Source organism: Conger conger, chromosome 3 (genome assembly GCF_963514075.1).
Source record: "Conger conger chromosome 3, fConCon1.1, whole genome shotgun sequence".
Taxonomy (NCBI): domain Eukaryota; kingdom Metazoa; phylum Chordata; class Actinopteri; order Anguilliformes; family Congridae; genus Conger; species Conger conger.
In genome coordinates, this window is record NC_083762.1 from 27,574,566 (window position 1) to 27,600,112 (window position 25,547).

General features: G+C 38.0%; 2 protein-coding genes across 2 annotated transcripts; both read right to left on the reverse strand.

Moving 5' to 3' along the window:
- Positions 1–499: 499 nt before the first annotated feature.
- Positions 500–15,580, reverse strand: emx3 (empty spiracles homeobox 3). The gene is made up of 3 exons (XM_061236171.1): positions 14,753–15,580; positions 5,094–5,278; positions 500–2,201 (listed from the first exon to the last, which is right to left on the reverse strand). The coding sequence occupies exons 1-3, from the start codon at positions 15,090–15,092 to the stop codon at positions 2,034–2,036; spliced, it is 693 nt and encodes a 230-aa protein (XP_061092155.1). The 5' UTR covers positions 15,093–15,580; the 3' UTR covers positions 500–2,033.
- Positions 15,581–22,790: 7,210 nt separating this feature from the next.
- Positions 22,791–24,002, reverse strand: LOC133123150 (homeobox protein not2-like). The gene is made up of 2 exons (XM_061233449.1): positions 23,505–24,002; positions 22,791–23,357 (listed from the first exon to the last, which is right to left on the reverse strand). The coding sequence occupies exons 1-2, from the start codon at positions 23,824–23,826 to the stop codon at positions 23,038–23,040; spliced, it is 642 nt and encodes a 213-aa protein (XP_061089433.1). The 5' UTR covers positions 23,827–24,002; the 3' UTR covers positions 22,791–23,037.
- Between the last annotated feature and the right edge of the window lie 1,545 nt (positions 24,003–25,547).

Here is a 25,547-nt window from a genome sequence, read left to right on the forward strand (position 1 = left end):
CTTCTTCCCCACAGGTAATTCATCACGGAGTTGACAAATATAATCTACAAAAAAAGATCTATTTCGTAAAACTCTGGGTATCTGTGTTTTGACTCATGATTAATTCTGAGATCACGTTATTTCTTCTTAATGATTAATCTTCAAATTATTATTACTTTAAAAAAATACTTTATACATTTACCTGATGAATTTATACCTTTAAATCTTTGACATTGTTGTCTATAGCTAAAATAACTCTCATGTTATTGCATTAAACTTGAATTTGGTTTCATATTTTAATTACTTTATACGAAATTATATTCTGCAGTCAAAAGCACAGAAAAATAAACTACACATTTTGGAATTATGAAATTCAGCACAATTAGTCTTATTTACAAAGAAAATAATGTACTTCCTTTCGTAAAGGAAAAAACAACACAAGTAACGTTATAGGTGACACAGAAAATATATTCTACAATCAGTGCGAACAAAAAAATAACGGAGACTCACAAATCACATGTATGTACATAATTTGTGCTTTTTATGTCTTACAGATTGTATTTGCAGAGTTTAACAGGGGTTTACTTTCGGAAAGTATGCTTTTAGGCACATTGGGAACACAATTCTATTGGTTGTACAGTTTTTCTCAGACATTATTAACGTCGTTTGAAATGTATATTTCATGACAAGTATTTAAAAAGAAAAAAGAAAAGAAGTATTGCTGATGAAGACTTGTACATTGAAACATATTTAAACGTCAATTATTGGTTGAACGTTATTCAAGGAATTAGTCATTTAACGTAGTGTGAGCATAAATTCTATGAGAAATTCTATAGCCCAAACTATAAAAATAATGCTAAAAATGTAGCCTATGATGTCCAAGCGAAGTGCTATACAAAATAACGGCTCTAGGCATCTGATTATTGTTTCTGAGTGTATTAGTATCAGAACAACGTCATGGGGTACTTTCCTGCGACAACGTGTGGTTTGTTTAAAAATGTTATTAAATACACTAATGCAATTTTCAAAACGAACTTAAGTTACAATACCATTAACCTCACACCCTGACAACTCATTTACACTTCAAGCAAAAAACAAAAAAACAAAACAAAAAAATAACATACAAAAACTTATTTTTTAGTCTTTGTTCTTTTTCATAAATCAAATGCATATAAAATGACTTTTCATGTCATGTCATTAGAAATTGCAAAACAGCATACTTTATGACTTCATGAAATGGCCACAGAGGAAAATGTTTTAATAGTCTCAAAGCACATTTTTATCTATACAACATGTTATGCCTTTTCGGATTTTCATTTACCTCTGTCATATGTTTACATTTTGATTGAATTCACTGTATATTGCATAGACTACCATGATAAAGACAGATGTCCTACCCCAACATCCCCTAATTCTTTCATCTTCTACCAATGGCTTACATCTGACCACAATTGTGCTTGTTTAACATGAATTATCAGTTACACAGAAAACGTCATTAAACATAGAATTAACAAAAATGACCACATTAATTCAAGGACAGTGTAAAGAATAGTGAGGTAAAATAACCTCAAAGTTCATGTTGGCAGCATGATGAGTTCAACTCAATGGAGGATGAAAGTCACAGCAAAGCTCTTGGCTTCTTCTCCAGAACAGTTGCACCTGTGCTGCTACAGAGAACAGCACTACGAATTCAGCCTTGCCAGCAGAATATTGAGTAACCTGCATTTTTCTGAGCTGCCCGACCACATATTATTTGGAGCCTCTCTCTCTCTCACTCTCTCTCTCTCACTCTCTCTCTCTCACTCTCTCTCTCTCTCTCTCACTCTCTCTCTCTCTCTCTCGCTCTCTCACTCTCTCGTTTAAGTGTCAATCAAGCCACAGAGTGTGGTTTTCAACTGTCTGCCAGCATTGTTTGCGTTGAGTGCCTTTGTCTGGCGTGGTGAAGGTGAATCATACACTGCAGTCTGAATACACATGTACATTTAAATGCTCATTTTAAATTCCACCAAACATTGGCAGACAGGAGTTATGATTGTCGTCATGTTTAGGCGTCATCAGTCCTCCGATATGACATCAATGTCCTCGGGGCTACCTTGCTGAGTGGCTACACGCCAGCGGCTAACATGCTGGCTACCTTTCCTCTTCTGTTGGGACTCAGGTGACTCCTCCTCCAGCTTCTGCCTCTTGTGCTTGGTCCTTCTGTTCTGGAACCAGACTTTCACCTGTAGAGAGAGAACTGCTTTAGCATTCACCATTCACACACAAATGTGTGTGTGCGTGTGTGTGTGTGTGTGTGTGTGTGTGCGTGTGTGTCTGTTTGTGTGTGCTTACACTACATTTACCATACATATACAATCGGCTCCAGAATTATTGACACCCTTAATAAATTTAAAGGAAGAAGTCTGCATATAATAAACAACATAGATAATAATCTATATGTTAGGATGAAACTATACTTTTATTTCAATACATTTACTCTCATGTTTCAATGTTATTAAGTAATCTCATTATTATTATTATTTACAATTATTGCAAATAAAATAAGTGAAATTGACAATAATTTGTATTTAAGTCAGTTGATTTCAGTCTAAAGGAACTATATTGCATAATTGCATCACTTCCTGTTTCACTAGAGTATAAAAATGTGGTAACAAGCATGCAAAATCCCTTGTCATCGATCAGCATGGGAAAAACCAAAGAATTGCACATTCAGATACAGCTATTGATAGTGACAACAGTTTAAGAATCACAGAGACGGCTTGCATCTTGGAGTCACTAAGTCTCAAAGAGAACCATGAATAAAACGGCACCTCCATACCAACAAACTCTTTGGAAGGGTGGCACAAAGACAGCCCTAACTGAGCACGATAAACCAAGCCAAGCATCTGAAGTTTGCCAAACATGATTGGAATTATGACTGAGAGCACTATGGTCAGATGAGAACAACATAAAATGTTTTGGCCATACACATGTTTGGCGCCAAAATTGGAATGCATACAAGGAGAAGCACCTCATGCCTACTGTCAAATATCTAGGTGGGTCATTGATGTTTTGGAGATATTTTGCTGCCAGTGGTCCAGGGGCACTATTTAAGATCAATGTCATAATGAATTCAGCACCAGGTACCAGGACATTTTGGCATAAAATCTGGTTGTCGCTGCTCGTAAGATGAGACTTGGTCATAGGTAAATTGTCTTGCCGGACAATGACCTCAAACCTCAAAATCTACACAGCAATGATTCAGTCAAAAACCTGTAGTCTGAACTGAAGAGGGAGGTCTATAAGCGCAAACCCATATATCTAGGATATCTATGATCCTGAAAATTTGCATCGAGGAATGCAAATTTCTCGAAATCCCTCCAAATCACAAATTATAAGAGAAGACTCATGGGTGTCATCTTTGCCACGGGTGTTTGCACAATGTATTAAACCAGGAGTGCCAATAATCATTCAATCATTAATAAAGCACACTACTTTATGTTGGAAAATAAAGCTTATGTCAATAACGGTAGTATATTTTGAATATATTTATCAAGGGTGCCAATAATTCTGGAGCCCACTGTATTAACTTTGCCCGACAGCTTGAGTGCTCAACCCTTTCAAGAGTAGGTTTTTTATTTGTATTTATTAAGGCAGTGTTCTCGAATTCCATTGCTTTCAATTACCCATATTGATCGTTAATAACATTCTAATCACATATTTGAGATCTCGCACCTTAAAGGGTAAACCAAACCGTTTTTGAGAAATGTTTTGAAAATGTACATTTTTTAAAGTTGCCAAAAATATACAAACATACAAAGCATAAACAAAGAAACAATTGCAATGACCCAGGGTAAGAAACAAAGCGCATTGTGGTTAAACTGAACCAAAAGGACTTAACTTCTTAAAAAGGAATTTTAAATGCTCTTCAGAAGGATTTAAACACTCTTCAAATGGCACTCAGCTCAAGGCACTTTCTCTCAGGAACCAATGACAGTGTAATATTCAAAATAGTTTTGAAGTAGGGGCCTGAAACCATTTATAAAAGCCCTTCATATCACTGTGCCAGAGACATAATTTGATGTCAGATAGAACTATTATGTAGCCGGGTGGGTAATTCCAAATTCCATATACAGTACATTGGAAAGTAACTCCTCTGTTCTTTCATTTTTATGAGCATAGTATACTTTCCTGAAATTATGTATTTCTGTCTTTAATATACTTGAATGAAGAAAAATCTTATACAGGGGTGGTCGGCTTTTTCATAAGTGACTCAACTTCACAAATAGGCCTCAAACCTGACAGCACCTGTCTACCCACAATGTACGCAAAGTAAGGAATATAATTTGAAAATATCTGATACAAAAAAGAAGGGTGTACTTTGGTTATTTTTTATGCTATATTACTGTGATGGTAAACAAAGAATTCAAGTTCACATGCTGAAATTAGGGCTGAGTTGTTTCAGAGATCCAAGAACATCCAAGAACCTGGAACATGGACTGGGTCCTGTGCAGTTATCCAGCTAATGCAGTAATTCTGCTTTGTGGAACAAACCCCCAAAATGCTTTGTCACTCAGGAAGAAAATCTGAACAAATAATCAGACACTGCTATGGTGAACACAAGGCACAAACAAATGAAATACACACCTTACTCTTAAGACCCGAGATTGTTGTGTAAGGCTTTGTATGCGCTGCGTAAACAAATAAATAAATAAATAAATAAATAAATAAATAACAGTACATGTCTTTTCTCTCCTGTGTGGAATGGTGGTCTTTTCAGAGAAAGTCCTAAATCTGGTGCGATTGGCCGATCAGCATCCATAAATTGGATCCATCACGGCTGTTTGAGTGAAAGCATTCATTTCTGTCAGTTTCCACGCCCGTGAAATCAACAGCCTGATTTTATGACAGTCACCTGCCCGCACTTGGGTGCTCTTTAACGCGACTCACTTCCTCTGTGGTTTTGAAACCTGCTGTTACGGGTGCGTGGGGCCCATAGAGCGGACGCTCGGCGGGATGACTCACACCCAAAGTGAGCACACATCCCGCCGGGCCCCGGGTGTTTCAGGCCTGTGGAATGCACCCTGCCCCGGAGGGCCGGGGGGGCCACCCCGCCCTCACCCCTCGCCCCTCACCTGGGTCTCCGTCAGGCACAGCCCGTTGGCCAGCTGCTTCCTCTCGGCGCCCACCACGTAGTGGTTCTTCTCGAAGGCGCGCTCCAGCCGCAGCAGCTGGGATGGGGAGAAGGCGGTGCGGATGCGCTTGGGCTTGCGGGAGAAGGGCCCGTGCAGGAGCAGGTTCTCCGGGCTGCTGTCTTCACCTGGGGAGGGAGCGGAGAGACGGGGGTGGAGGGGAGGAATGAGACGATGGTCCTGTCACTGTGTTTGTGTGTGTGTTTGTGCGTGTGTGTTTGTGCGCATGTTAATGTGTGCATTCATGTGTGCATGCATGTGTGTGTCTCTCTGTATGTGTGGGTGTGTGTGTCAATGCGTGTATTTGTGTGTGTGTGTGTGTGTGTGTGTGTGTGTGTGTGTGTGTCTGTGGGTGCATTCATGTGTATGCATGTATGAGTGTGTGCGTGTGTGTGTGCGTGCCTGTGTGTATGCGTGCCTGTGAATGTGTGTGTGCATGTATGTGCGCATGTGCACATGTGTGCGCATCCATATGTGTGTGTGTTTGAGGAGAGTGACATGAAAGGGGGTGCGCCTTCAAGTAAAAATCGTGCAGTAAGCACATGGGAGGAGGAAGTGTCTTCACTGTGTCACAACAGACATATCACCTGTGATCCTAGTTTTGGGTAAATTATAGCGCTTTTGAATTATGGCCACTTCACAGGCAAAACACCTTGAATTTTCACTGATCAGCACAGACACCTTCAGCAACATTCCACTTGACTGGTTCTGCTGATTTGTGTTTGTACTGGAATGGTTACACACTTCTTGAAACGCACATATTCCACCAATCATATTGTGTCCTGGCTCCATTCTTAAACACTGGATAACTGAGACACTGATATTGATTTACCTACAGCACCAAGCCATACCAGCAGTTAGCTTTCAAGGTACGTTTTATGACTACAGCTTCAATGCTTTGCACTTTACCAAAGGAAAATTACTTTAATTAGGAAATGCAACTTCATTATAGAAGCCAAGAAGTTGGATTACAATATCTTCACTACTCTGATGCAAATACTGAATCCAAAAAACATCCTGTTAGAAAGTTTCCACTAAATGAACTGCTTCCCACAACTGATGACAGATGAACTGCTTCTCTATTGAGAATCTGGATCGCATTTCATTGATTTCCTTTACTGAATGCACGTGGCGCAGAGGACTAAATTCTCCTAATTGCTTTCCAATACTGGAAGAACCAGATTTCACATATTTCCATTCCCTTTTAAATCATTTGTTCATGTTTGTTTCCCTGTTAAGTGCCACACAACACTTCACTTGAAGAAACTCTTCCACTCAAATATGTGGTTTAATGTTGCTGATGACAAATGATAGAGTGTGAAGTACCATTATGCAAGTAGCCATGAAAAAGCTCGGCTCTCAAGGAGGCTTATAATTCATTAATCTTTCAAAGGATCAGGGTTTTTATTCTAGATCTAGACTGCACATTATATTATGTATTAATTACATTATATTATATAGCAACGTTGTCTTTCCATGCCAAAAGGTATAAATGGAAAGTAACTGGATTTATTGGCCAAAGACAGGTGGCAACAAGCCTTCTAAATAACATTGGGAGAGGGAAAATCCCCTATTCCAGAAAAAAATGTGACACATAGAAAACTACCCACTATATCATGTGAATAACTCATAATTCCGATCTAGTCTAAGACATTTTAATGGTATTTGACGGATCATTCCATTCTGCCTCTTCATCAACAGAGCATGGTGTGATCTAAGATTATGGTTATAATCCATAATTATAACATTCCATAAACGTATATATAGAATACAGGATGCAGCACAGCTGGTCGTTGTTGACTGTCATTCAATGCACATTTATTAAACTTGTTTTAAAAAACAAATAAATGTTGAAATTTGTTTTTTGCGCACATGGATTTCAAGGAAATGTCATGTCTCTTCCCCTTTTTTGGGAACGGCCTAATAACTTGCAAAGTATGGTTACAGTTTAAACAAATGCTTTGTTCTTTGCGAGAATATATAAGTCCAACAAAACCAATGTCATTCATTTTAAATTAAATGAACGGTATAACCTCCACATTTTTATAAATGTAAGGTTAACTTTCTTTTTTTTCAATCAGATTCCCTTTAAAATATTCATATATACTGCATATTTAGGTTTACCAACTGTAGGAAGAATTTAAAAATAATCATTATCCTTAAAGCTTACAATACTACTATTACTACTACTACTACTACTACTACTACTACTACTTCTACTAATAACAATAATAATAATAATAATAATAATAATAATAATAATAATAAAGTTGAATCCCCACATGATTTTGGCCATGTAAGGCCAATATCTGAACTGTGTACACTGAGGTCATACACTCATTTGTATAGTAAATTGCTTTCTTTTTAGCTACGCATTTAGGCTATAACGTCTGGTTTAGTTTGGCGAGCCGTCATAAGTAAATAGCATGGAACAAATGCAAAAACAATTGTCGAGGAGAAATTGATATGCAGCTAAGCAAATCAAAATGTGACATCCTTACGTCTCAATTCATTCAGCGCAGGGCAATAGTAAAATTTTGGTATTCTTCAGTTGCATTGTTAATATGATGTTACCATCCACAGACAACATCTGGAGGCCCTGCTACGCGGTCCGTTTATTGAAATCGTTAGTAAAGAAAATGAGATATTTTACATAAACAAATAGATAAATAAATTATGTGACCAGCGCTCAAGTGTAGTATGCCAACGGTGAAAGGGACATGAGGCACAAAAGTCACCCTGGTCACGTATAAGCAAAGCTGGGGGCAGTGGAGGGGATGTGATGAGCGGGGAAGGCCCAAATGGAGGACAGAAGATGAGAGAATGAATGCCTCTCTGACCCAAATCAGCGGTGGCGAGACAAACACTGGGTGCGCGGCATGATTTGACTAGGCATCAGCGAGCATTAAATGTCAAAATCGGTCTAAGATGTTTGTCACAGCTGCGGTTTGGTAAACAGCTCAGCTTACGCGGGGCGTGAGCGAGGGTGAGAAAATAAAACCAGTTATGGCGCAGGGAACCATGACATCTGTTTGCTGTGGGGTTTTGGCCTCTGTTACAACTGTGAGAGAATCTGATCGTTTCAGCATCATTTAGGGTGAAAGACATTGATGAAAGATGAAAATAAAATAAAGAAATAATTATTAACAATGTCAATCACTTGTGGTTATCTTGGTTTTGTGTACAGTACTTTTGCCATATTGCACTGGAAGTTACCTCACGCTAAAGAACCTGCAAAATCAATGCATGCTACTGCGATTTTAAGTTAAACCACTTTTAGTCACAGTGACAGCAAGTATAAAATAATTATGAGTCAATTTATATTTTCTTCTGCAGCTGGCGAAACCTTCCGAACAACACCGATGACGCATACGCTGAAATTTACTAGTTTGAATGTTATACTTTAACCTTTCTGTTTCACCTAACTCAAACATATTTTTTCCAAGTTGGACACTTTGTATTGCATTTGACTCACTGCCTATGTGCAGACTCTCATCTTTGCGATTTCACAGGCCTATTTCATTTTCCTCACTATTCTTGCCTTTAGGTTTAGTCTGGGGGAAATGAACTGCCAATGCAGCAACCATAGCTGTTGGCTGAATCATCCCTTTAACAATGAATCTTGTGTTGTTCCCTTATCAAAGTTGTTTATGCCTTTAATAGTATGGCACAGGAGAGAGAAATTACACAACTGAATGCTAGGAGAAACACGGCAGTAGCAGCCCCTCTTATGCAACCCCATTCTCAGCCAGTGCCACCTGCATCAGTATTAAAGTATCACTTTTTTAACTCTTCTGTATGAGACTTTGCTGATCAATCTTCTCTTTCTGGAGCCAAATACACATAATCAATGCTCGACATTTGCATTATAATGATTTCAATCTGATGTACACCAAAAACAGTTTGTTCTCCTTTCCCCAGGCCTGTCACAAATCTGTATCCAGAGAGGACTGAACTGTTCAATCTGTCAGTAACAAAGATTCGGAAAGCTAGGGTTCTCCAACGCGGGATTACTTTAATGGCATCAAACACTTTGTCTATTTTTCACACAGACATGCAAGTTGAAAAGGCCCATTTCAATCAAGCATTAAGTTGAATGCTTATGAAAAGAAACCACTTGTACTCGCATGCGATTTAAGCAAGTTTTTGTATTGCTAGCTTCAAATAATAATGCGGTTTTACGAAGCTTTTGAGCTTTGATTTATAGGACATATAGCAGTTTGCTGTAATGTGTTATGTTTTCAGTATTTACCTTTATACCTTTTGTATTTGAATATATATCAACACACAGTTTATACACTACTGTTTTCATTGCCACACATATTTGTGAAGAGTTGACAGAATCGCCATGTAAATGCTTCACATTCGCTTTTTCAAGGAGCTAGGAATACAAGGGGCTCTGGCTAACGATGAATGCACTTTGTCTCTCAGGCAAAGACTGCATATTTTCTGTCACGGGACTGTCATTGACAACTGCTTTCAGATGGTGTGCTAAAATCCTTTGAACATCAGGGGGCAACACAATGCAAATACTTTTGAGAAGAAACAAGGGATCTATGGTCCTGCTTAAGAAGAGGAATGCAAACAGTACACACTATTCAGGAACAACAAATAATCCCCAAAAAATCCACCATAAGCTAATGGAAAGAACAAAGTCTAAATTAGTCCACGTATAACAAAATGTGACTGGCCACAAATTTAACCCGCAATAATTTTCATGGTGCCTGACTGTGAGACAAACCTTTGATAGTGGATATTACTGTCATACCATGTAGGGAAAAAATACAATTATCATTATTCCACTAAAAGACATAAATTACAGGTTCCACGGCTTAAAATATCAACAAACCATTCCAGTCCCCGCTTCCCCAGTTATCCCTAATATAATACATAACGTGCAGCCCCTGTATGGATTTGCATTTTGTAGTTTCTGTTATTGTTATTATCCTGCTACTCCAATCTGTCGTCATGCATATTTTCCTTGGCTGCGGTGTGAAAACGGATGTGCTTTCGGTCTGGCATCATCTGTTGTGTTGCGTCACCTCCGATTCTCCCCCAGGACGAGTTGTGCAGCGGAGCACTTCCCTAGTCTCGAATCTCACAGAGGCCTCAGCTCTCCCCAAGAGCTGGGGGGAACTCTCCAGGGGTTTGGACTGGAGCAGGGACCAGCCAATCTTCAGTGAGCGCGCCCCCAACATGGCTGAAAGAGAACCAGATGGCACCCGGATCGGCGGTGCCACCATTCCCCTGGCATGGACAAGCTCGGGCTTGTCTGCGTGCGTGTGTGTTCCGGGGGGGGGGGGGTTGCTGGAGGAGGACTGAGGCATGGTGGGAAGGGGAACTCTAGTCCATGCTCTTATAAACCATGGATTGAGTGGTCTCCTTGTTTAATGAGTTGGAGGTACCTCTCTCAGCACCCCTGAGACATAACCAGACCCTCCCTGAAGTATAAGGAGCACAGACGTGGCGGCCCTCTGATCAGTTTAAACAGTATGCTTTTTGATCTAACAGTTTATAGAAAAGCTTTTTTGTGAAACAATAATTCTGAATTCAAAATTAAAGCTGTTTCTGCAGAATTGAGGGTACTGGTCACAAAAACAAAATGCACTTAAAATGGCTCTACATGACTCCATTGCCCAGGGTGCTTTTGTGCTCAGATCTGAGGAAAGTTCAAAGGGGAACCAGAATATCAGTGTCTTACTTGTGTAGATCTTGGCCACATCTTATCTGCATCCCATAACATTCCAAAAAATTACGCGGAATTGTCATGGAAAATAAGAAAGTATAAAATGTCTTGTGTGCATTAATCGTACCACTCTGACTTGCTGGCTTCTAATGAGTCTCGACAAAAGGTGAAATGTCAGCACAAAGAAAACCTCCAGACCGGCAAGCAGATGAGTGACTGAGGTCAAATGCCCTGTCGAAACAGCTTCCTGACAACAACAGTCTCATATGCTCAGAAAAAGCACTGTATCAGAAAAAATATACACACGCATTGGACCAGTCTGTCCGAGATCCTGTTTACTTTGCGTTGCATGACAGATTCAAAGACACGCGGGCCCTTCAAAGCATCCAGGAAGCGAGCCGGGCTGAAAAACCTTGCGCGCATTTCTCTCGACAATAAGTGACACTCTCGACGAGTAATCCTCTCCCACTCAATCCCCTTGGCCATATTTAGGCTTGTCTAAACAGTAGTTTTCAAGGTTATTGGACACCATTAGTGAGTGGATCTGTTCTGTCAGTAAACAATGAGGGCTTTATCTGAAGACCGGATCTGAGTAACAGTAACAACAACCTCTGACTTCCACCAATTACCTGGCGTATGCCCTGGAGGATTGTGGGCCGGCTCAGCGTGGTCCGGCCCCAGGCACACCTGATATGACTTGGCCAACGACCCCCTTCGCCAAAGAGCAGGGGGAGTGGAAACTTCTTGATCCCTTTCGGTTTAACAAATTGCTTTGTTATCAGGGAGCCTTGCCATGGGCACTGGCTATTACAAGAGGCTCACTGAATAAACAAATTTGTGTTGGGGGGTCAGAATAAAGGCCTGGAGGGGTAGGGAGATTGTGGCCTTGTTACGTTCAGATGAAAGTTTAAAGCTGAAGAGAGAATGGAGGGAGCTCCCTTGATGATTGTCATAAGTTCTCACATTATCAAGAGGTGTATATTTTAAATGTTTTCACTAAGTCTGTTTGAGACTAGACGATCTAAAAAAACTGTGTGGTGAGCTTAACTGATAGATCGCTTGCAAGATGGCAAACAAAATGGCATCAAACACAGAAAAACACAGAGCTTCTTTTTTATGGACCAACACATTACAGGCCCTCTATAACATGCAGCTGAAAATACTTTCAACCATCTAATTTCAAGTAGGTGATAGACATACAAATTCTCCTGTACTCTTTTGCACAGTGGGAAAAAAATACATTATGTCATCAATTCTCTGACGTTGATTGAAATGTTCCAGTGAGAAATAGCCTAATGTCTCAACTGTCGGAAATGATGATACTGGGCCCAAATAAAAGAATACAGTTGTATTTACAGCAGCCTATTGCCAAAGACACTGCCACTAACTGCTTTGTGAAACATAACTGTTCGTCTTTTCTTTGTTGAATGTATTTTTCTATATTATTATTACTATTGTTGTTATTATGAATATTATTATTGTTATTATTATTGTTGCTTTTTTATTGCTATTATTGTATGAATGGTAAAATATGTATTCTGTAGAACACGGCTCACGCATCCAGTCATCCAGTCATGAAATAGGTCCATCATTGAACTTGAATCTGAGATAAACTGACGTATTCAGCACTGACTTTGGCTATTGAACCTTACACTGAGTCGGACAAGAAAATGAACTGCACACAGGTTACGTGTCCTGAACTTTCGGTACTTTTGGCATGTATTTGAATACCATTAGTTCTCTGAAATTGTTTTTTCGTCCCGCCTTTGGTTCAGTCATTAACATCAAACAAGACACGAGTGCGATGTTGTAATAAAGAAATAAATAAGTTTTTTTTAATCTCTCTCTCTCTCTATATATATATATATATATATATATATATATATATATATATAGCATAGAAAAACGGCGTTATATTTGTTCGGCTTTATATAATTCATATAATTATTTTACTCGTTCAAATCGTTATTTTTTCTACCATTTCTGCATTCATTTATTAACTTCAATTTCAAAAAAATATGTAATGTAATCAAATTAAAGTGGTTAATTTTATTTAATTGTATTAACATTGCCGTTGAAGTTGGCTACAAGTCAGGCTGTTATTCTTTGATAATATACGTTTTATAATTCCCAGTGGGGACAATTAGCTGCAGCAGCAACTGAGGGTCAGTGAAACTAACTTAATTACACCTGAACCTCAGGGGTGGATTGTTTTCCCTGTTTTTTTACGTTTTTATATACATGCACGAAGAAAAAATGAGTGTTTAGTTGTTCACAGTTGTTGTCTTATGATATGACGCTCGATTAAAGTATCTTAATGTTTGGGTTTCAAGCTGAGTTGCACCCACGCACATCGGACTTAATTGCACGGGCATATAACAGTGACACATTGCGAAAATCAGTATGGATAATAATAATAATAATAATAATAATAATAATAATAATAATAAAAGAAGAAGAAGAAGAAGTAGAAGAAGAAAAGGAAGAAGAAGAAGAAGTAAAGGGGAGAACAGACAGAATGTATAATTATTACTATTATTATTCTTATTCTTATCATCATTGATGTTATTATTGTTGGTGGTGGTGGTGGTGGTGATGCTAATGATGATACTGTAATAATGTTGTATTCTGGTTGCTCTAATGACCAGACATTTTTTTTAAATATCATGAAGCATGCAGTTATTGATTTCATAGCCAGTAGTTTCACAGCCAACATGCATATGTTCGCATGATATGGTTTTATGGGATACGTTTAATTACTGTCTTTAGGAAAGACAGAAAAACGCTTACAAAAACCGTCACAATGCCTCACAAAAATCACTCCGTCAAACTGGTCATCGAAACGATGATTCCTGTAAAAGTTATCATCAGCTTTGGCTATTCTATTTATCAGATAAACAGGGCCCTCCCAGTCGAGTCCTCAAATTATATTATAGCAGTAAATCAAGAAAAATGTTTTGCGAAAGTATAAGAAATTACATCTGGACAAGCCGGATAAACTACATATATATTTTTTGCGATCACTCCCCGGTGATAGATCTGTAATGTTTTAACAGGCTTCTTAATGCTTCACCGATCATCGCCTTGAACTGTCTGCAAATTAAACTGTGACCCGACACCCTAGTAGCCTGTTTTATGATATATTGCGTTTTAGCGCAAAAATAAATTTGAACCCTTCATTTTAACCTTGCAAATAGGCCTCCGCCCCTGAAATGCAGTCCCGGAATGAATTTCCTTTTTGAACGACAGTGGTGTTTTTAAGGCTTGGGTAAATTTAACAGCTATGTATGCATTAGGCTAGTCCCGCCGATTACAAAACAAAAATGGTTGATCAAAGCACATGAGACCCTGAATAATATAGCATATAACGCAATGTTTATCCTATAGCCTATATTTTCCTTTGATTTTCAGTATTCCACATATTGTTGGGTATTTTACTCACAACATTCATATATTATCCTGCAGTTGGGTATCTTAAATTAGTCAATCTGACAACACAATTATATCGTCTCATTATTCTCATAACATATTTAGCATTTATCCTCCACAGAAAGTAGTGCGATTTGTAAATATTGTTTCATATATAATCTGTGATTGATGTTTGCAATGAAAATGCTCTACGCTTGTAAAGTAACGTGTAGAAAGCAACACAGATATATGTCATATTCTTTATATATTTTTTAATATATTTAACATATACGCTATATATTTTTTATAAAAATACGAGTTTATTATTTGTAATGCAATAGCCTACGACAGCCTTTGCGATTTGAGTAGTCGGTATAGGCTATATTACCTAGGCTATGTCACCCTCACAACGGTTACCGTCTTTATCATCAATTAGTTGTCATCTCCATCATCATATTCTGACATTTCATATCATTCCTACATACAACACGGTAAACTATATACTTGCCTTGGAACCTGTGAAGATATCGGTTTCGAAGAACCCACGGGTAGAAGTTCAAAGTCTCTCTCTGGTGTGGATTAAAAAAATGCTGAGAGGGCAACTGGAGAGGATGCAGAGACAAAGTTGAATTGGTTGAGTGTGTACCCGGGTCTGGGAACATCATATCCGGGCTAGTATACAAGGTCCTGCCGGAGTTCTGAAAGCAAGTCGAAAAGGGAGAAGGATGAATTGATTCCGTGAATCGTAAGGCTGTGGGTCTGACAGGTTCGTCCCCTGCAGTCGAGGAATTAGCGTCTTTGCCAACCAATGACTCGATGGTGAAGCATTTCTTACTATGTTGGTACATGATCTCCAACGTTATTTTTGTCCAGTCCTATTATAATCTGTTTAAATGTTACTGGGTATTAATTAGCCACAGGTCAATTAGAACGATGTACGATGAAAACGTCTCAGTCTCTAAAATCCGAGCAACGAAAACCTTTTCTTAATAGTCCCCGAGCAATCCATAACTTGATGCCGATCCTTTGGTCTGAACGCCGTTGATTGAAGAATTTCCCGACGAATAGAGTCCCCGAGGTATAGGCTACAGCGTCAGAATTCGGAGTAACTATTTCTGGAAGCAAGCACAAATTCTGAAGGAAGAACGTGCAAGTTTGTTCGTATCACTTTTCAAATGAAATGTAAGCTACTTAATCTTTTACGACGTTAAGATCACAACCGTAGATATCAGATCTGTTACATGCTATGACAGCGCTGGTGTAGTCTCATCTCCAAAACACATTTTTGAACGCTAATAAGATCGAGGATCACTGAGCTTTTGATAAAAGACCTGTCACTCACTGAGCTCAGTAGGCTACCTGCTTTTGGCTTTCAGTTCACAGAGGTGTGGTGAGCATGCGCAGTTACAGCCATATCGCACCAATTATAGCCACCTTGGTACAAAATAATAATGTCGCGGTTATATTCCGTGATAATTACGTCGATTAGGTCACATGCAAAGACAAAAAAAAACAAAACCAAACTGCCAATCTTGCAACCACTGAAAATTTGAGCAGAAAGATACTTACCTGAAAGATACCAAAAACATTGTAACGCAGTAACAACAGTATTATCCTACTTAATAATATTAATAATCATCAATAGTATCATCAGCAGCAGCTGCATCTTCCTCATCACCACTATCATCAAAAAATAAACTTATTCGTCTTCTTCTTCTTCTTTTTCTTCTTCTTCTTCTTCTTCTTCTTCTTCTTCTTCTTCTTCTTCTTATAATAAAAATAATAATAATAATAATAATAATTATTATTATTATTATTATTATTATTATTATTATTATTATTATTATTATTAGGCTAGTATATGTAGAACTACAAAGCTTTGACAAACAAGATGATTGTTACCATGTTACATTTATTGTGTCATATTTTATTTGGGTATTTTATTTGGGTCAAAAATTTGCACTGCACACGAAAAAGCAAGAATGACAATAACAAAAACAATAAAACAATAACAACAAAAGCAATGTCCCAAATTGAATTATATAGGCATATGACAGTGACTCATGATTATTATTATTATTATTATTATTATTATTATTATTATTATTATTATGAACAACAATAATAATACTCATAATAATAATAATAATAATAATAATAATAATAATAATAATAATAATAATCAATCTCTTTTATTTTATAGCATTAATACATCTTCAGCAATTTCATCAACTCACAGAGATAGATACACATTTTTTTATTAAATTCAGCGTTTTTGCTATTCTTTGACAAACCAAATGATTGGTGTATTACCATTTAAATATATTGTAAGATTTGATGAATTAATTTGAAATCATTTTGGTGACTGATGATGGCAGTGGCATATGGATTGTATCTTTGTTCACAGATAGCATAACATACACCACATCACATATGCAGATATAATGTATTCCATGCCACCCTTGGTTTTGTCACTGAAAGGACCTATGGTGCAAATGTGATCATTGACATTAGAATATATTGCAAAAAAACAAAATTGATAATATTGGTATTTGCTTGCCTTCTCTAAATCAAAGAATGGATATGATATACTCTCGCAAAAAACATATTTTTTATATACAGGAACAAAAGTAAAAGTATCAAAACAAACTTAAACATAGGGAAAAATAAATGCCCAAAAAAAGCCCAAAGCGGCTTATAAGGTACTTTCCATAAATAAGTTATCTTATGAAGCAATTATAAAAGACATCAATAAAAGAAAACTCTAAATATGAAAGAAGAAAAGAAATAAAGGATTGAAATGTCATCATTCACCCTCTAATCATTCAATCATCGTTCTTTAACCAAAAATCCCTCCCAAAGTCTACAAATAAATTTCATACATCCAAGAAAAATATATCAACAGTAAAATGTCTTATAGTAAAAGTATCATCCAAAGTTAAACTCTTTCTCTTAGACATTTGAACCTTCCGGGACAAAACTGCATGTTCTCAAATTAACCGACAACTCTTTTCTGAGGCGGGGACAGCGACCAGGGTTAGACACATGTTCATTTGACTCCAATCAAAGCAAAGTACCAGGAAATTTGTCACACAGCTCTGTGCGCCTGGGTGCCATGGCTTCCCTCCTTTGTCTCTTGCAACCTTAAATCTTGTGGGGGTAGATCAGAGTCCCAGAAACCCCAGGACAGATGTCACCCCTTTCACGGTGAACAATCCTGGCTGAAGGCAGTCACAAAAGCCCCCCTGCTCGCCCCTTTCAGGGGAAGCTTGGCGGAAGCCCATGTGAACCGTGCAGGCCAGAGACCCTTTCGGGTCCCAAAGTAGCCCCCGTGTCCCCGCCCCTCTGCTGCCTGCCTGCCCAATCCCTCCACACACAATTAATAGCTTTCACTTGCAGCTTTTTGCCCCTTTGCTTTTGATTCAAGCGGCCATTAACATCTATTAATTTCGCCTCTGGCAATTAATTATAGATTGTGCGGTGCTGAAAGGAGGCATTAACCAGTTGGAGTTTTTGTAGGCACTCAAGGTGTGAAGCTGAGTTAAAAAGCAATTATTGTCCCCCCGCCTGGCACCAGCTAACTGATGTTAAGCCCTCTCACAAAAGGGGGACACCTTAATAAGGCAGCGTTGGCTATTTTACCGGTCATATAAAAGCACAGACAAGGAGATTAAGAGGAAAGAGACTGGCATCCAAAGAGTACAGCGAGTCTGATGCACTACAAGACTCCAGAGAATTGAGGACATCACATGGAGATTCCTGAAATTATTCATTTTTTCCCCAAAGGCTCAAAGCTGGAGGAAAAGATCTGACACAGGCAAAATGAGCAAAATTGTACTTCACTGGAACGGTGGGCACAAAAGCAGTGTCCCCTCAAAAGGGCACATTCTGTAACTCAGAGTCTTTGGTGGAAACTACACAAAAGCCAGTAATGCTTTAAAGGGAACATTTGAATGTCTTTTGCTAAAGGACCATTTTAAAGGGTTACTAAATTAGTTTAATGAGGTATTATTTTGGGGGAAAAACTGTTATCTGACATTGATGGAGTAGCTGAAGCTATAGACCTATGGTGTCTTCTAGTATACCCTTAAATTCAAATGTATGTTTACACATTTTATGGTTTTACAGAGTACTACAAATTAAAGTACACATTACAATTAGCAAATAAAAAGATAAATGTTTAGAGTCCTATAGCATGTAACAAGTGGCTATATCTACACCAGGTTGTATCTATATTCCAGAAACAACATTTGCATTAGTTACTCAATATATTATTCTACAATATTTGAAAAAGTCAAGATATACAAAATGTCAATACTTTCAATATGACTTCGTGGCACTTTCAAACGAAACATGCGATGAATAATTCTTCCTATACGAATAGTGCCCTCTAGTGGAACCTCTTTATAAACGATGTTCCGAACTAACGTACCAAGTTTTTGTACAAAAGCTAAAGAAATCAAACATAATTCTATCATTTGCACCATCGATGTGATTCAATGTTTCAATTACAATTCAGTTGTTACTGTCATGGCTATGGGCATCATGGAGTCTCTCTAGATAAGAGGTAAAGGCCTTGTAAATACAATTATATGCTTAAATTGGCATCTAAACCACCCTAAAATCAATAGTGCTTGTTACTTATTATATTACTAAACCTACTTACAAAATATATACACTCAACTTCTTTATCTAACTTTATCTGTATGCAGCAAACACATCTCCAGGGGAACGAGTTAATTCAGCAACTATATATTACTATATATAAAGAAGTCAATTATGGCACAGTGGCCTGTTACTAATTTTGAAACACTTCAATGTACCAACTGCTTGTTGTACAGCAGGAAAAATGAAAAGGTTAATTTACACTTTTTGTATTATATATGCAGCTCGCTGTTTGTCAGAATAACTGTGAAAACAGAACATTCCCGAAGGAAAAACAGAAACAGTAACAGCCAATGAAAAGTTAGCATGTAACGTCTTATAAATTTTGTGCATTTTGTTTTCCTTTTTATGTTTAAATCATACAAAGCCTGCTGAGGTGACCTGATCTTTGTTGTATCTGGATCACCTGGCACTGCAAGCTCACTGACTGGTTTAGGCAAATAAATGGAATGGAAACTGGTCAACAATTATGCAGCATAAAACATATAATTAAGCGGAAAACAGAATTAAACGGTGAGTTATAGACTTTTCCTCTTAGAAAACCCGCACGTTGTGATAACATTAAAACAACACATAAAGATCAACGTTTCATCAGAATTTAATTTACATATGTATTACAGTCAGCACGACAGATTTCAACTATAAATAGAATGGAATTTAATCGTTATTTTTTTTCACAACACTGCGAAAACCTCGATTGCATAAATAACGTTAATGCAAATAAACAAATGTGGATGGCACAAGGTCTTGGAACGAAGGGCCCCTAGGAGCAGATGATAACTAAAAACGTGATATAGCAGCGGAAATTCCACGGGAAAATAAGCACCCTCTTCCAAATGACGGAAGCCAGACGTAAAATGAGCATAGACCATTTGAGTTTAACGGGAGATGGCTCGTTTTGATGGCCTGACTGTCCAGCTGCAACAATACAATGCAAACAATCTGCGAGAAATGATGGTAGGGAGTAGAGTTTCTAATGAAAATGTATTTCAGGGTATGGGAATTGCTCCTTTATCACATTCCTACAAATAATGTGTGAACACTATACACATGATTTTTTGTAAACTGAATGCAAACAACTCATCTTATTTCATGATCATTGCTCCCACTGCTGCAATTCTGCTATTCAAAACCTTCCCTGCCGCCACCCTCTCGAGCTCATAAATGTCAATTACTGAAAAGAATGTCTACACACACCTGGCTGCCAGGAACCCAATACTGGATTGCCATGGAGACTGCCTACGGGGAGAGTTCTGAACCATACAGGGGCTAGAGAATGCCTTCGCGTCGACTCGTGGGAAGCTGGGAAAAATTGATGTCTTTAAACCAGACTGGCAGCTTATACCTGTGACCAGTCATTTCTTGATGACATGCTACCATTTGCCTAAACATAAAACAAAGGCTTTAGGACAATCCATTAGGACAACTATCAAAGTTGGACCTCAATACACTTAATACACAGGTCGGCCTAGCCTATATAATGGTAGGCCTAAATGCGTTTCCCAAAATCGCCCTTGTCTAACAATGGTCGCAAGTTACATTGCGAGAACCGTCGTTCGGACGGAGATTCGCAAATGTGTAGGGTTGGAACTACTGCACTTGGCTTGGAGTTAAAAGCACACAATGCAGCTTGATTCCAAAGAGGAAAAAATAAAGCAAAGTTTGTCAAAGTTGTTGTGAATAAAGGTGCCTTAAAAATATTGGTGGATCTGTTAGCGTTAGTTACTAAAAAATGTTAGGCTTAGCTAATTTGTAAGAAGAAATAACAAATAAGAGGGGATGCCTAAATAATAATGAATGAAAGAATTACACAGCAAACATAATGGTTTAGACTTACACGCATAACAAAATTTGCTTAACAAATGATTCATGTGGGCTTCCTAATTGAAGAACTTGAATATCAAAACTTTGCATAAGGGAAATTATTATTGTTATTATTTTCAGGAATTAATAGGCCTACACGGTTTTGAAGAATTCAAGTTACCATGACCTCGGATGAATATACCTTTCTTTCCCCATTGTAAATGATTGGACTAACTGTGGCAAATATTACCATTATTTTAATGCTGCTGTATGCTATATAATAGTGTGTGGCAGAGAATAACTGGACAAAATGTAAAGTTGACTCTTACGTCGTTGTTCGGGAAAAGCAGCCTTGATCAGGAAGGCATACGGCCACGCAAAAAAATAAAATAAAATAAATATTCAATGAAAATGAAATACATAAAACACATAAAAAATACACCACACATAAACTTCTATGTGTGAGACTATACAGTCTATAAATAAATCCATATTTGGGTTTTTTTGGTGACCTTTTTAGAGAATATGACAAGTAGGCTATGTCAGTTGGCAGCTGATCATGAGAAATTCATAGATAGTATGGAGGTCCCGGACAGTCATTAGCAGGTTAATGAGGCTAATCAGAACAGCAGACTTCAGAATCAGCAAGGAATAATGATTAAATAATCCTCTGAATTATCACACACATTCACGACTACTTTGTTTATCCTGTTTTCATACTGAGTGAAACTAAATGTTGCAGACTTCGCCTTTTAAATCCTGTTTCCAAATTTTTGATTGGTCTTCCGTATAGGCCAACGTGTTTCACTTGGTCAGATATAAGCTACGTAGTTTCAAGACCGTCCATTGCAAACACAATACAAATCTAAAGTGATTTCAGTCAGACTAAAAATGTATAACGGCACAAAACATCTATCAGACTTATAAGAGGATGTTTAACTGTGCATAACAGCAAGAGAATACAACGATTTATTCAACATGCCGTTTATTCAACTAGCTATACTAATCTGGAAATATATGAAATAGTCTGCAATAAATTGTGGGCTATGAGAGTATGGTTATAATACGATAATAATTTATAATCGTAGATATTAAAGGCTACTGTCTGCGATGCGTCGCTACATTTTGACGATGATGATCATGTGTTAAATATAGGTATATAGATGCTAGTAATTTATTATTTATATACACGTGGTATATCCAACACAAAGGTACTGCTCAGGCATTCCCTGACATGGCGAATGGCCACGATTATTTTAGATAGATTATTTAGCAATTAGCTACTACTTGCACCAACAAGTTAACATCGAGATAGAAATAAAGGCGACAGCTTCTTTAAAGGTAGCACATAATTGTGTTCTTCAAGAGACTTAAATGGATTAAGTGCGGTGACAAGATCTGCACCTGAAATAATACACGACTAAAACTAATTTGACAGAACATACATTAGCCTATTACCATGAAGCGTAGTAGACTGATATGCTATCAGTAACCTATGTTCCGAAAGAATCGTAAATGGGCTACGTTATTTTGAAGAGAAAGTCGACAGTAGCATGCACTGAGGCAGCAATAGTTATCCCAGTCTTCGAAATGTGCCATTTGGTTCCAACAAATAAGCTAATGTGTTGTGCGACATAAAAGAGTGTATATCCTGGTGTGATTTTATGTAAAAAGTTAAAACATATACTTGGTTAAATAAATTGACACACACACACACACAAAAAAGATCTAAAATAGCTTGTTAATTTGTGGTCTAGTGTATGTCTATTCATTTTTGAAGTTCTAAATGTGATCAGACCGTCAAACGCTAGAAGGTAGTAGCCTATGAGTATGGTTTAAAGACTAAATATTTTAGGTTGCATGAGGCTTTTGTATCAAAACATAAAAGGGACGCTAGATAAAATTAACTCATTGTATGTTAAACATCAAAGTACAGACCATATCTTAAATGAAAACTGAAATACACAAATGGTAATTTATGTGACTTTTTATTGAATTAATGATTTTATTCATGAAAAAATAAAAGCGAAAAATTCCATTTTATTGGAAAGACACAACAGTGACTCATTCTTCCTCCACACGGTGGAACATCGCAGATTACAATCTCAGCACAGTAAACAGTCCACTGTTCATTCAACAAGAGTTTATAGTCCAATACAGACCTCAGGCTAGGCTACTCGATTAGAGTATCGGCTATATTCTGACTTGATTTAACACTGGACATTTTACTGTACGAGTATCGCAAATAAACGTTCTTGTGTAACAAGCATTTAAATTATATCACATTAATGCGTCTCTTGCATTAAGACTATCAAACGTTTTCCTTCAAGGTGACCATGAATCTTCCTCGTCCACCGAGATAAACTCGTCCTGTCTCGGAGAGCTAAGCTGGTTGCTGGTCTTGTCTTCTTGGGTCTTGCGCCACCTCGTTCTTCTATTTTGGAACCAAACCTTCACCTGAGTCTCGGAGAGGCGAAGAGCAGAGGCGAGCAGCACCTTCTCGGTTCCTGTCATGTAACGCTGTTTGCTGAATACTTCCTCTAGCTTCATCAGCTGCTCATCGGTGAAGATAGTACGGATTCTCCTGCAGGTTCTCCGCACATAGCTCCTTCTTGACATCAGCTTGTCACACGGTCCGGTAAAACCTGTAAAATAAAAATGTAGGCACAATATGACACCCAGGAAAATCAGACATGCTGTGAAACGCAGCCTAAATTCATTAGAACTACCAAGAGCGATGAAATATAAGGACTGAGCGGATTGAAAATTCTTATTTTTCTAACATATCTTACCATTGTGGTTTTGGATTTCGTTTGGATGGTAGCTCGTGTAATGATAGGTATAAGGCGAGCCCGGGGTAGAATATCCCGATGGAAGCCACGGATGAGGGGCAAACGGTGTTGGATGCGTTAGCCCCTGATGCATTGCCATCTTGAGCTGGCTGGATTCCCGGGGACTTGTAGAGAGGATAGCCTCAATGCTGAAGGAGCATTTTGGTTTCGTCTCCGTGGCTTTCGTGGGCAGTCCTGGCGCACCGTTCCTTTCGCCGCACAAATATTGTATTGGTGAAGCATATGATGCCCCGTAGGAAAATGTTGTATCCATGCTGGTCATTACAGTTTCCTTCTGTCAATAGAGTTGTTTCTGCTGGTGTCGGAGGCTGAGGTGACCAAGACTTTATACTCCGCCTCATCGGATTGGATGAAGTGGGCCCCAGGGTGTTGTCACAATGAAGGCGAAAAATCTCTTTGAAGAGATTAGGGTTAAACGTCTTGACGATGATGCTGGTGCAGGCTGGGAGTGCTAATGGATCAACTACGACCCGATAAATTCGAAATAAAGACATCTGAAGATTTCCCGTCTATGCGGTGATGAAGTGACAATATCGCCAATCAAACGAAGAGCCAACCCAAAAGAGTTCAACGACGGCCTTTACTGACCTAAATTTGAGATAATGTGAGCCATTAAAATCAACACGCTTTGGACAAAAAAAAAGCATTCTTAGTAGGTTATTCCTAACGATTTAGCATTTTACATTTTGAGTTGCCCACATACAAACTTGCACCTTAAAATAAAAAGTGATTTCAGGGAGAATTTATCAAACGACAGATGAGTTTGGCTTTAAAGGTAAATACGGGGTTTGTTTGACTCATACCAGAAATAGCCTACACTAAATATTTGGATAAAAACAAAACTTTATATCGAATTTAACATGCATATTAATTAGGCCCAATTCAGTTTAGAATATAGGCTACCAATTGATGGTACTAACATAGGCTACATGTTGGAAATTCAATATCTAAGGAATCAGGGTCTAATGGAGGGGTGCACAACAAGGGCCAGAACTTCTGGTCTTAATAATTTAATTGAGTCACAGCTGCAGACTGCAAGTGCATCCTAATGATTTTACTGTGCTCAACCACAGTAACCAGGCTATTTTATTGCAATTTATTGCATTAAAAACAAGGCAATTGGTTGGAGCAAAAAACAGTACGCAGGAGGACCCTTGAGGACCGGAGTTGTGCACCCCTGGTCTAAGGTAATCCACATATACCAGTCGTCAAGTTGGCCGACAGAATTGTCACATTTGAGTATCCCATCTCTCTATAAAGGAAATTAGCTGATTCGCATAGATTACACAACTGCACACAGAACTCTGCGCATTAGCCCTATGTATCATTTGTTGATTAGGTTATTTTGACACGACATTCCAAATTGCATTCAATTAGGCTATTTGTCGCCTGTAATTAGTTTACCCTAGCATATTTTGGAAACATAACACTGACTTGCGCTCATGATTTAAGATATAGTTTAACGTGATATGGGAAAAAAGTAACTTTAAAATCGTGAACTGAGAATTAGGTTCTTACTCATGTTTTGACAAAAATGAGTTAGTGCCCTATAAACAACATTTGTATAACACTAAATACAGGTGTGAAGTTTTATACAAAAATACTGTTTAAAAGTATGAAACAATGCAAAATTAAAAGGTCGTATCTGCTTGGACCCCTTTCACTTTGGAATCTTTGAAAATCAATATCTCAAAACGCAGATAGAACTTTCTAATTCTCAGATCACGAAATACAACAAACAAACTACCGGCTGCCTGGTGACTCATTTAGTCTATATAGCTACAGTTTCGACATACAGGTTTCCCTCAAAGATCGCAATCTCCACATTGAATAGAATGCCAATTACCATTGTCGTTACATGCATGTGCGAGGAACCACCACATTGAGTTCAAAGAGCTCAGAAAGGCCTCGTTTGGGACTTTTCACAAGATCATTAAGATTAAAGTGACAATTGATGGACTACTGTATGATTTTGAGTACCTG